This window comes from Podarcis filfolensis (assembly GCF_964270895.1).
Source record: "Podarcis filfolensis genome assembly, chromosome: 12".
In the NCBI taxonomy this organism is placed as follows: domain Eukaryota; kingdom Metazoa; phylum Chordata; class Lepidosauria; order Squamata; family Lacertidae; genus Podarcis; species Podarcis filfolensis.
Genome location: NC_139614.1, coordinates 57,289,484 through 57,302,349, shown reverse-complemented (window position 1 = coordinate 57,302,349; position 12,866 = coordinate 57,289,484). Strand labels below are relative to the sequence as shown.

At 51.8% G+C, this 12,866-nt stretch overlaps 1 protein-coding gene across 1 annotated transcript; it reads right to left on the bottom strand.

Annotated features, from left to right (window-relative positions):
* Nucleotides 1–1,069: 1,069 nt before the first annotated feature.
* Nucleotides 1,070–12,739, bottom strand: LOC310746200 (enkurin-like). The gene is made up of 7 exons (XM_083580040.1): nt 12,595–12,739; nt 7,057–7,644; nt 4,914–5,022; nt 4,384–4,532; nt 3,036–3,262; nt 2,130–2,276; nt 1,070–1,541 (listed from the first exon to the last, which is right to left on the bottom strand). Exons 3-7 carry the CDS (start codon nt 4,988–4,990, stop codon nt 1,368–1,370), a joined length of 774 nt encoding a protein of 257 aa, XP_083436166.1. The 5' UTR covers nt 4,991–5,022; nt 7,057–7,644; nt 12,595–12,739; the 3' UTR covers nt 1,070–1,367.
* Between the last annotated feature and the right edge of the window lie 127 nt (nt 12,740–12,866).

Here is a 12,866-nt window from a genome sequence, read left to right as displayed (position 1 = left end):
TGGAGTGACCCCCCCACCAGAGTAAATTGGGTGTGGACTGAGCTGCCTGCCCACCCATGTAGGGGAAGCCCAGCTGGCCGATGGGGTTGGAAAGGGGTGCTGGGCTGCTCTGGGGTTGCCTGCTTCGCGCCCACTCAAAATTTTTGCACCCAGGGCCACTGCCCCCCTGACACTCCCACACTACACCCCTGGCTCCATCCGGGTAGGACTTAGCCACACACTCTTGCATAAGAAGGAAATCTAAATCTTGCTGGAGCTACCTGGTTGAGGACTCCTTGCGAGAAATCCTCTCCTACTTCCCTTTTGGAAAGAGTGGGGTGACCAGGCCATGCGATTTCCTGTCCTGTTTTGTACTGAGTTGAACAGGATCCAAAAGGCAGCAGTCTGATTGGTCCTAGAACAATAGGATTCAGAGTGCAGCAGTCTGATTGGTCCACAGGAGCCACCCAATCCAGCTCCAGGTGGAAGTGAATCCACAACCTGATTGGCTTACAGGTGAATCCCGGAATTAGCCAATCACGGGGGCCCCATTTTGTAAATAATGTATATATAGCAGACATTCCGGGGGAACTTCCATTCCTCCTCACCACTATGAGCTGAATAAAGAGCATGAAATCCACTCTCGACTCCGAGTATATTTCACGACCCGAAAGTGGGAATGTTAGTCGAGGAATCTGCAGCGACTGTGTGCGGCAGAGGAAGACTCTGGATCAGGCAATGTTCTTGCAACGACAAGTCCTTGCGAATAAATGCACGGGGTCCAGCATCTTGTGTGCAATAAAGGCACCAGAACCTTTCCCACCTATATGCATCAAACAGAAAAGCTCGCAAATCTGATTCTGCCCATCAGGGAGAGGTGGGTTAAGCCTGGGCTTTGGGTTTTTAAGAATTGTGCTTCTTCATTTATATTTTGCGGTTTTATGTATTGTGCGCCGCTTTGGACAATGCGTATGGGTAAGCAGCATTCACTTAGCTGTGGTTCCTGCATTGCGGGGGCTGGACTAGATGATGCTGTGGGTCTCCTTCAACTCTACAATTCTGTTCTGTACATAAATAAGTACACAGGTGATGAATGAAACTGGTGTGGACATTTATTTCTAAATAAAACAAGATTTCATTTTGCACCTTTGTCAAAGCTGTAACATTCCAAACTTACATGTTGGTTAAAAGCAACTATTAAAATAATTTGTTAAAAGCAACTTGTTACATGACGGGCAGATTCCATCCACAGCGGAGGACCTGTGTGGCTTCATTGATTTCAGAGGGAGAACTGTGAGCAATGCCTTCGTTCCCACCCTGTTACCAATGATGGGCCTGGAAGGTGCTTGACTGAGCCTGGATCATGCCCAATATCTCTGATGATATCCCTATACGCTTGAAATATACACAATGTCGTGTTTCTCGAGTAGTTTGATGTAGTGTTCCAGCTGCATCATCTCCACCTCCATCTTCTCTTTGCGAAGTCTCCTCGGAATCGAATCGAGGAAAACGGAAAGACTTTGGTATTCGTGGTTGATCTCCTCCCAGTTTTTCTTCAGGCCCTGTGTGAAGGAAGGGAAAAGCAAACTCTAAGCAAACTTATGAAGTACGGTATGTAGCAACAGGATGCCAAAATGTGCTTCATGTGCCTTTGCAGCCAGCAGTGCAGAAAGAAATTTAAAAATGGATAAAATGAATGTATTTATTTCATAAAACATATACACTGCTTGATTGTAAAAACAAGAACAACCCTCAAAGCAGTTTGCAAAAGAGACAAAATAATAAAACTATCACTAAGAAAAATTATGTACAATGATTTAAGATGTTGAAAATTTTAAATAATAGACTGAAAACAGATTAAGACCCACATCAACTTTCTAAACATCTGGGTAGCTTGGCTAAACAAGAATGTATTTATCAGGCACCAAAAAGAGGACAGCGTAGGGGTCTGCCTGGTGTCAGGAGGCATAACTTGATAAACTTCTATCATGTTGCCTCTTCCTCACCTTTTCGCTTAACTAAAAAGCCCCAGAGGCTGCAACCATTCCTCACAGGGGAGCCTCTCCAGCCCCATGATAATTTTGGTGCTCCTTTTCTGAGCCAACTTATTTCCCCCCCTGTCCTGTCTGATCTGCGTCACCCCTGTGTACCTCCATGATTTTCTCCTTCTCTGCCTTGGAGAGTCTTGTCAGGCCTTTCTGCATGAGGGCTTGCTGGAGGTAAGCATCGCTCTCCTCCTGAGCCTTCTTGGCGTCCATTATCCGCTTCTTAATGTATTTTGGTGTCACACCAAAATCCTGCAAGGAAAGCACACTCGGATGTCCCAAACGATGCATTGCAGAAAATGCCTGAACACCCCCTAACCTCCTCCTCCACCCCCACAAAACATGGCAAGAAATTGACCAAGAAAATGTTCACTGTAGGAATAAACAAATCGGCCAATACTTTAGTTTTGGGACTGTGGATATATATATGTATGTATTAATTATTTGCCCAATGAATCATATCATTAGCAAAACACGAAACACAGAAAACCATTTAACAACAACAACAACAACAACAACAACAACAACAACAACAAATAATTATTATTTATACTCCGCCCATCTGGCTGGGTCTCTCCAGCCACTCTGGACAGCTTCCAACAGGATATTAAAAACACAATAAAACATCAAATATTAAAAACTTCCCTAAACAGGGCTGTCTTCAGATATCTTCTAAAAGTCAGATAGTTGTTTATTTCCTTGACATCTGGTGGGAGGATGTTCCACAGGGACGGAGCCACTACCGAGAAGGCCCTCTTGGGTTAGCGTCTTTAATGAGCCTATGTAAGGCCTCTTAAACCTTAGCAACACATTTTAAATATTATCTTAACCAAAGCATCTGGGATTTTTAAAGGTCCCTAGAGAAGGGCATCTCCAAGGAGGGCTGAGAGAGACCCCAAATCTGAAAATCCTGGAGAGCCTTTGCTGCAAGCCAGTGTAGGCAACACTGGACCAAATGGCCCAAGAGTCAGATTCAGAAAAAGCAGCTTCCTGCACTCCTCTGAACTATACCTTTTTGTGGAGGTATCTTTGAATGAGCCCCGAATCATCCAGGAGGAACTTGTCTCCCTTCCGCACGTCAACACATGCCCGGAGGGGCTTCTTGGCCACGGCCATGATGGCCTCGGCGACGTTTGAGGAGATGTAATCCTTCTTGCTTCGGATGCCCATGATGGGGTGGTCGTTCCTCTCGGGCACATTCAGCCCTGGCGGCTTCTTCATGCCTTGGTTCCTTCTTCCTGCATTGTTTTGGAAAAGCAAATTTATCAGCAAAGAACTGCCTTGGGAACCCTCTGGTACGCCAGCCCTCTCCCCTCCTGCGGCTTCTGGCAACTGGGATTCAGAAGCATCGTTGCCTCCAACTATGGAGAGAAGAGAAGAGCCACCCTGGCTCGGAGCCACCCATAGATCTCTCCTCCATGAATGGTTTCCCCAAAGAATTGTGGGTGCTGAGAGTTGTTGAGAGATCCTTATTCCCTTCCCAGGGTTACAGTTCGGCTGACAGGAGCGAGCCAGCAGTAAATCACACTGAGCAAGTTGGAGTTAACTCCTTAGTAGCAAAAGCAGGATGAGGTGAGCTGATCACAGCAGGAGGGGGAGACACCCATGACTCTTCACCATCCAGACCCATCTCTGCCTCTTGGCCTCCCTCCTCTCTTGCTTCAGCTTCTGCCTCTGAGTCTGGGCTCCTCTCTGCCACAGACTCTCCCCACTCACTAAGCCCTGTTGCCTCTCCAGCTTCCGATACCTCCTCTTCCCAGTCTTCTCCCTCATCTCCTTCTTCCCACTCATCATTGTCCCACCACCCCTCCCTGGGCTTTGAGCCTTCTTCCCTTGGTGGTTCCCTACCTGGTTCCTCCCACCATTCCTCTGCTCCCAACGTAAGTGCCGAGTGTGTGGGCTTGTGGGTGCTCCAGGCCTCACAACATTCCCCATGAAGGGGCAGGGCACCCACAATTTTTTGTCCCACCAGGGAAAAAACAAGGTATACAGAAATAAACAACAACAGCACAGTTGCACACTGGGTTCACTTGCAGCCCCAGAAGAAAGCAGAACTTTTCTAGGTAGACCTGGTCTGGTCCAGTGTCCAGTTGTTCTCTCAGACCAGATGCAGAATCCTAGAATCATACAGGTGAAAAGTTGGAAGGGACACAAAGGGTCAACTAGTGCCATTCCCCGCAATGTACAGAGCATGCAAAGTGGCGGTTGTGGCATCTTTCCCTCCCAGAGACGGTGGTCCTCTCTCAAATGCTTTCCAAGGGGATTGGGAGAGACCCACAGCACAGAAGATTTAAATGGCTCCGGAGATTCGTGCTTCCAACGAACCTCACCCCGACCCCACTGTTCTGCTAAAACGTACGCTTTAAGAGCTTGGGTTCGTTGGCATGCTTCCGAAGAAACTCTCTCGGAGTGGGGATGTAGAGCTTGGGGATCCCCATAGTTTTGGAGGGCGCCGTCTTCCTCTCTTGGATTTCGCGTATCACAGTTGGCTTGAAGGTCGACATAAACCTTTCATTCAAGAGGTAGTGGAAAGAAGCACACCATTTATATTTCAAGAGTCATTGGCCGGCCGTCAGGCAAAGTGGGGCAGCTGCCTCGGGTGGCAGGTGCTGGGGTGGGGTGGTAGTGGGAGCCATTTGGGGCCGAAGTGACTTTAAATAAATAACTAAAGGTAAATAAATAAAGCAAAGAGCTCCCACTACAGTCAACATGACTAGCTTGCCCCATTGATCTCACTAATGCCCACGTTCGACTGACTACGGCAGGATCCAACCCACCAAATTAATTTCCTTTAAAATCATTTGGAGTGCGGTGAGAGCCTCTCTGTACTATTTCCCAAGGGATGTTTTTTACTTTTTTAAAAAAATGTTTGCTAGTTTGCCCCCATACCTGACCGTCTTGATAGGTTTTTTCTCCTCTTTGGGAATCAGGTTGTAGATGATCTCCTCGGCATAGAAGGCAGTCATCTTCAGGCTTCAGGCAAGAGTCCTGGAGAGAGCTGCATTGAAATTGCACAATGCAGAGGTTTTCAACCTTTTTGAGTCCATGGCTCCCTGGACCAACTGCAGCTCCCCTGCAGGGCTCAGGAGCCCAGTTATACCACCCCTTGCCTGCACAGCCTGCAGCCCCTCACCCATTTTCGAACACCCTCCCTTGTGGAGTGTTCCCTCGGCCTCCTCTCCCCTCTCCTTGGGAGTCCTCTGGGCAGCCGCTGCCGCCGCCCCTGGCCTCTGAGCTGCCCCTGTGCCCCATAGAGAGGTGCCTCCTCACCCTGCCCCACAGGGGCCTGGGACTTGTCTGTCCATTCCCAACAGCAAGGGCTGGCTGGCTGGGCTCCCTTGCCCACTTGCTTGCTTACTCTGAAGCCGCCTCAACTCCTGGCAATCAGCCCCCCTGGCCAGCCCCAGAGGCCCCATTCAACTGGGGAGCTTGTAGCCAGGGCTGCTGCAAACAACAGCCACACAAGCCTTTGGGAGGCAGAGACACAAGAGGGCATCCGAGGATGGAGGGAAGGAAAGAGGGAGAGAGGCCAGTGTTGCCAGCGGCACCCCTGACCATCATTCAAGGCACCCCAGGGTACCATGGCACACTGGTCGAAAACCCCTGGCACAAGGCATTAGTCGAGGCACAAAGTGGGTAAGGACCAGTTTAGGAGGAGCCTAGCACTGCCTGCTAAAGTGAAAAACGACTCCGCATGAGGTACAAGGAGGTCTCTCCTTGTACAGCAAAACTAAATTGGGTCGAGTAAGTGTTTTCCACTTATGGTTGGATGAAGAGATGGTGAGGCGTTAGGGTGGCAGAAGACAGTTGGCCAGAGGATGAAACATCCAAGATGAGGTACCGTATTTTTCTGTGTATAAGATGCCCCTGTGGATAAGATGCCCCCTATTGTTTGGGACTCAAAATTAAGAAAATGCACTATCCGTGTATAAGACGACCCCTTATTTTAAACTTCAAAAATTTAGGAAAAAATATAGTCTTATACATGGAAAAATACGGTATATTCTTTTTCCTATATAGGGAGTTTGTCCTAATGGAAAGCTCTTGCAGACTCCTTGAACTCTGTCCTGCAATGCAGTACTGAATAATGTCTGATCAACCGGGAATATTAGTGTGAAGGCACCGTATTTGAACCCTAAGGGGAAATTTTTGCAGGGGAGGAACCAAACCCCCAGGAGAGAGGACTACTGAATCTTACAAATATGCTCTCTCGGCAGCCAGACTTTTAGATGACAACAACAACAGTGGTTTGGGATTCATTTTCAGGAAGTGATTGTTAGCGCTTGAGAGCCAGAAAACTGAGGGGCACAAATCTATGGTGTAACTCAATTTGGAGTACTGCGTGCAGTTCTGGATATTTTCAAATTCTACAATATCCAAAAAGGTTATTGTAGAATTTGAAAAGGTTCGGAAAAGGGCATCCAAAATGACTGAGCAAGTGGAGCGACTCCCCTGGGAGTTGCAGCATTTTGAGTCTAGAGGAAAGGCGAGTTCGAGGCGACATACTAGAAGTTTATAAAATTATGCTTCTCTCAAAACACCAGAACTTGTGGCCATGCAGTGAAGCTGAATGTTGGAAGATTCAGGTCAGATAAAAGACGGGACTTATTCATGCAGCACAGCGTTTAACTGTGGAACTCCTGGCCACAGGAAGCAGCCATGGCCACCAACCTGGATGGCTTTAAAAGAGGGTTAGACAAATTCATGGAGGAAGAGGAGGAGGAAAGGGCTCTGGGTGGCTCTGGGTGCAAATCCTGCTTGTCAGTTTCCTTTTGGGGCGTCTAGTTGGGCCCTGGGCAAAGAGGATGCTGGATTAGACGGGTCATTGGCCTGATCCAGCAGGGTCTCCTTAGGTTCTTTTGAGTAGATGATGAACCTGGGACTGTTGCCCTGCCCCCCTTACACTGATGCCCCCCACAACCTCTCTTCGTAGGGGTCCTCCCTCTCCACTAACCGTTTCCTTATTCTCCATATCATTTTTGTTAAATCTTCCAAAACATTTACCACCATATACTTTTTTTAAAACACTAACCGTTTCTGAGCAGATTTGAACAAGTTGGACACCCCCACCCCCCACAGCTCAGGTCGCAGGTGGCAGTTGGGATTCTGAAGGGAGGGAGGAGGGCCCCCCAGGTGTGTGCAGAGGCTCCGCCCACTGGTCGCATGCTTCTCCCAGGAGGGAGGGGCTCCAAACTCATCCTCCCTTGCCCCCGAGGCGGGCAGTTTTCTTGAGCTGGTCCACAGCCACCCCTGCGAGGGAGGACAGCAGCTCTCTTTCTTCCGCTTATGGTGGAAACATCACTTCCTATCATATCCATCCTATATTAACTCTTGAAGATGGACAGGCTGCCCAGAGGAGGAGAAAGAGACCCCTCCCCACGTGCTCAGATTAATGGCTTGAACTCAAACGGGTAACCAGACCTCTGAGCCCAGACTTCCTATGCAGACAAGGTCTCACTGTGGCCAGCAATTGTGCTGCAGCATCCCGCACTCGCTACAGCTTCTGGATCAAACACGAGGGAAGCTCCACACAGAGCGCATGGCAGTAACTCAGTCCTGAAGTACTCAGTGCATGAACCACCGTGGCAAGGCTTCCCTGGTCCAGGAATGGCTGTTGGACCTGTTATGTACTGAGTTGAATAGGATCCAAACTGCAGCAGTCTGATTGGTCCTAGAACAATAGGATCCAAAAGGCAGCAGTCTGATTGGTCCTAGAACAATAGGATTCAGAATGCAGCAGTCTGATTGGTCCTAGAACAATGCAGCAATATGATTGGTTGGCAGGAACCACCCAATCATGCTCCAGATAGAAGTGAATCCACAACCTGATTGGCTTACAGTAGAATTCCGGAATTAGCCAATCATGTGCAGCCCATTGTGTAAATAATGTATATAAAGCAGATACCTTGAGGGGACATTCATTCATTCCTCCTCACCACTATGAGCTGAATAAAGAGCATGAAATCACTTTGCGACTCTGAGTATATTTCACTGGCGACGAAGGTGGGATCCCGCTGAGCTGACTGCCACACACAGCACCGCAGCACCGCCACCTGCCGCACCGCTGCCTCGCACCGTGTATCCAGGCTTCAGCTCCGGGACACAAGGAACTCAGAATGGCAACCGACAGCAGCTTCTCGCCGTTCAACCCAGCATCTGGAGACTGGGAAGCGTACGCCTCCCGTTTCACCTTCCTCCTAGAAGCCAAAGGGGTCACCGATGAAGAAGACGCCAAGAAGAGGGCAATATTCTTCAGCATCTGCGGAGAGGAGACGTTTGAAATCGCCCGGGCTCTCCTTGCACCCGAAGACGTCGCTACTGTTCCATACAAAACAATAATGGAACAGCTGAAGGGGCACTTTTCGCCACAGCCCTCTGTGGTGGCTCGTCGAAATGCCTTCTATGCAAAGCGGCAAGCCCCTGGGGAAACCATAACTGGGTTTGTGACCTCTCTCCGCCAAGCTGCCCGGTTCTGCAACTTCTCAGAGCTGGAGAACATGCTTCGTGACCGCCTCGTCGGTGGCCTGAAGGATGAGAAGCTGCAACGACGCCTCTACGCTAAGAAGGACCTAACGTTCCAGGTCGCTCTGGAGGAGGCCCTGGCAACGGAAGCTGCCGAGAGGTCGACGCAAGAGGCATGGCCGAGCCAGCCGTCCCAACCGAGGGTCCACCACGAAGACCTCACCGACGACTCAGGATCCAACAGGGAGGAGGTGCACCGAGTACAGCAGCGCACTCAAGCAGCCCACATACCACAGCTGCCTCGACGAGAAGCAGGGAACTGCGCAAGCTGTGGAGACAGTCACGAGAGGAGGACCTGCCGTTTCCGCAACGCAGAGTGCAGGCAGTGCAGAAAATTGGGACACATCGCCCGGGTGTGTCGAGCTCGGCCCACCCGACGCCAGGCATCAGATGACCAATCCAAGAGCCCCAGGTCCCGGGGCCCAACACACCAAGGCAACTCGACGGAGCTCACGGACTTCCAGGTATACCAGTTGCCCCACCCCAACGTAGAGAAAATTTATGTAGAGGTACAGATAGAGGGGGCCCCATGCCGCATGGAGCTTGACACGGGTTCAACTCTATCCATAATCTCGGCAAGGACCTTAAGGAAACTGTGTCCTACTGGGGGTCCCAAACTCAGGCCGGCCCCATTCACCCTCCGGGACTTCCAGAAACGTAAGGTCCCCACAATGGGGGTGGGGACCTTCAGGGTGCAATACCGAGGGCGGACGCGGCAACTGGACTTGCTTGTGGTCAAGGGCCCCTACATTAGCTTACTGGGATTGGCATGGTTTGGACCACTGGGGCTAGCCGTCACCGGGGTGAACCACACTACCTTACAAGTGGACGTGGACGCCATATGCAAGGAATTTCCGGGGGTTTTTGATGGGAAATTGGGACAGTATACGGGCCCCCCCATTGCTCTACAGCTTGACCCCGCAGTACGACCAGTCAGGCTCAAGGCCCGCCGGGTCCCGTTCGCCCTGAAACCCCGTATAGACGAGGAATTGGACCGACTCGTGGAGCAAGGAGTGCTGGAGCCGGTGCCTAATGCCCCCTGGGAAACCCCAATCGTCACACCCGTCAAGCCGAATGGTTCGGTCCGCATCTGCGCAGACTACAAATGTACCATAAACAAGGCCCTCACGGCCCATGCATACCCAGTGCCAGTGGTCAGCCATGTCCTTGCCACCCTGGCTGGGTCGAAAATTTTTGGCAAGCTGGACTTGGCCCAAGCATATCAACAACTGCCAGTAGATGAGGCCACAGCAGAGGCACAGACGATTGTGACGCACAGAGGAGCGTTCAGGGTAAAGCGGCTGCAATTCGGTGTCAGCGTGGCACCAGGCATATTCCAGAATCTAATGGACTCTCTCCTTAAAGGGATTCCTGGCGTCACCCCCTTCTTCGATGATGTGTTGATTGCCGGGCCCACACCAGAGGAGTTTGAGGACCGCCTCCGCACCGTTCTGCACCGTTTCCAGACAGCGGGTCTCAAGGTGAAGCGGGAAAAATGTCTACTAGGAGTGCCTCAGGTGGACTTTCTGGGATTTATGGTGGACGCAGAAGGGGTCCACCCGACTGGGGACAAGGTACGGGCCATTTGTGATGCCCCAGCGCCCAAGAACAAGACTGAACTTCAGGCCTTCTTGGGACTATTGAACTTTTACCATTCCTTCCTTCCCCACAAGGCGGCGGTAGCGGAGCCCCTACACAGACTCCTGGACAAGCGGGCCCCTTGGGTGTGGGGCCAGCGCCAGGAGGCCGCATTCCAGGCAGTCAAGGACTTGCTTGTCTCAAACTCGGTCTTGGCACACTTCGACGAGAGGCTGCCGGTGGTGCTAGCATGCGACGCCTCACCCTATGGCATTGGCGCTGTCCTGGGACACCAACTCCCGGATGGAAGAGAGGTACCGGTGGCATACTTTTCCCAGACACTCAACGCAACCGAGCGGAACTACTCGCAAATCGACAAGGAGGGTCTGGCAATCGTGAAGGGAGTAAAAAAATTCCATGATTTCTTGTACGGGCGGCCCTTCACCGTGGTGACTGACCACAAGCCCTTGCTTGGCTTGTTTGCCTCCGAAAAGCAGACCCCCCAAGTGCTGTCTCCTCGTGTCCTCAGGTGGTCAATTTTCCTTGCCAGCTACCAGTATGCACTGATTCACCGCCCTGGGAAGGCGATGGGCCATGCGGACGCCCTCAGCAGGCTACCACTACCGGAAACAGGCCCCGACCCAGCACCTGCACAAGAGGTTATGAGCCTGGAGCTGCTTCCCGACCGCCCCATTCAGGCACAAGAAGTTGCACACCATTCCAAGAAAGATAGGGTCATCTCCCGGGTCCTGGACTGGGTGTGGAGGGGATGGCCCAGCAGCAGCCCCGGGCCAGAATTCGCCGGCTACACAACCCGCAAACATGAACTGTCGGCCCACAAGGGGTGCCTGTTATGGGGAAGCAGAGTCGTTGTTCCCCAGCCCCTCCGCAAAAGGGTCCTCACAGCCCTACACGAGACACACCCAGGGGTAGTAAGAATGAAGGCCCTTGCCAGGAGTTATGTGTGGTGGCCGGGGATCGACGGAGAGATAGAGGCCTGGGTCAAACACTGCCAGGCCTGCCAAGAATCCCGCCCAGATCCCCCAAGGGCCCCAGTCCAGTCCTGGGAGTCCGCCCGAGCACCATGGTCACGCCTGCATGTGGACTTCGCTGGCCCCTTTCAGGGGAAAACATTCTTCATAGTGGTGGACTCCTACACCAAATGGCTGGAAGTCGCACTGGTACCGTCCACTTCTACGTCCGCAGCCATCCGGGTACTACGCAGGCTGTTTGCAACCCACGGGCTCCCTGACACTCTCGTCTCAGACAACGGGACTGCATTTACGTCAGGAGAATTCCAAACCTTCACAGCGCAGAACGCCATCCGCCACATCCGTTCGGCGCCATTCCACCCTGCCACCAATGGCCAAGCAGAACGCATGGTGCGGACCACCAAGGACACCCTTCGCCGCATGACGCAAGGGGATTGGGAGTACCGCCTTGCCACATTCCTCCTAGCACAACACAGCACCCCCAGCTCAACGACTGGCCGGAGCCCCGCTGAACTACTAATGGGTCGGCGCCTTGCAATCAGATTGGACCGCCTTCACCCCGATAGAGCTCAGGATGAGGTAGTGGTGGGGGAAGGCAGGAACCCCCGGACCTTCGAGGCCCAGGACCCAGTGTACGCAAAGAATTTTGGGGCAGGCCCAGCATGGGTACCCGCCACAGTCACCAGGGTCACTGGTCCCGTGTCGTACGAGGTGCTAACGGATGGGGGGCAATGCTGGCGCCGCCACTGCGACCAGATACGGCGACGATTCCCGGGAGAAAACCAGGAAAGGTCAGAGGAGTCCCAAGGGAACAGAGGGGCAGTGAAGCCCATAGAGCAGGAGGGGCCAGCAGGAGAGGCAGAATCAGTAAATACAGAGAGGACCCGCGAGGCCGAAAGGACACCGGAACCAGAACCACGACTGAGCGAACCGGTTGCACCAGACCAAACAGGCCCATCACAGCCAGCATCCTTGGAACATGAGCCAGAACCTGAACCCCGGACCAGGGAACACCCCAGGCCGCAACGCACACGTAGGCCACCGGCGTACCTCAAGGACTATGAATGCGACCTCCCGGGCAGGACTGGAACTTAGAGGGGAGGGGTGTTATGTACTGAGTTGAATAGGATCCAAACTGCAGCAGTCTGATTGGTCCTAGAACAATAGGATCCAAAAGGCAGCAGTCTGATTGGTCCTAGAACAATAGGATTCAGAATGCAGCAGTCTGATTGGTCCTAGAACAATGCAGCAATATGATTGGTTGGCAGGAACCACCCAATCATGCTCCAGATAGAAGTGAATCCACAACCTGATTGGCTTACAGTAGAATTCCGGAATTAGCCAATCATGTGCAGCCCATTGTGTAAATAATGTATATAAAGCAGATACCTTGAGGGGACATTCATTCATTCCTCCTCACCACTATGAGCTGAATAAAGAGCATGAAATCACTTTGCGACTCTGAGTATATTTCAGACCAATCATAGCTGGTCAAAGGCCACCTGAACGCAAAAGGTTTAAGACTCGGTAGAGGAGATGAGTTGCAGACCCCATGTGTCCCCGTTCAGCTGAACTCTCTTAGACGCCCACCTGGGATCTTCCCACTCAGCATCCTTTCCCAGGACACTCCATTCCATTCCTCTTCCCACCCACTTTTCCATTTCTTCCCCAGCAGCGACTCAGCCTTCCTGGGCCGCTGGGCTTTGGGCTGGTTAGTCTCCCCCGGGAAATATTTTTTCCTGAAAGGTGG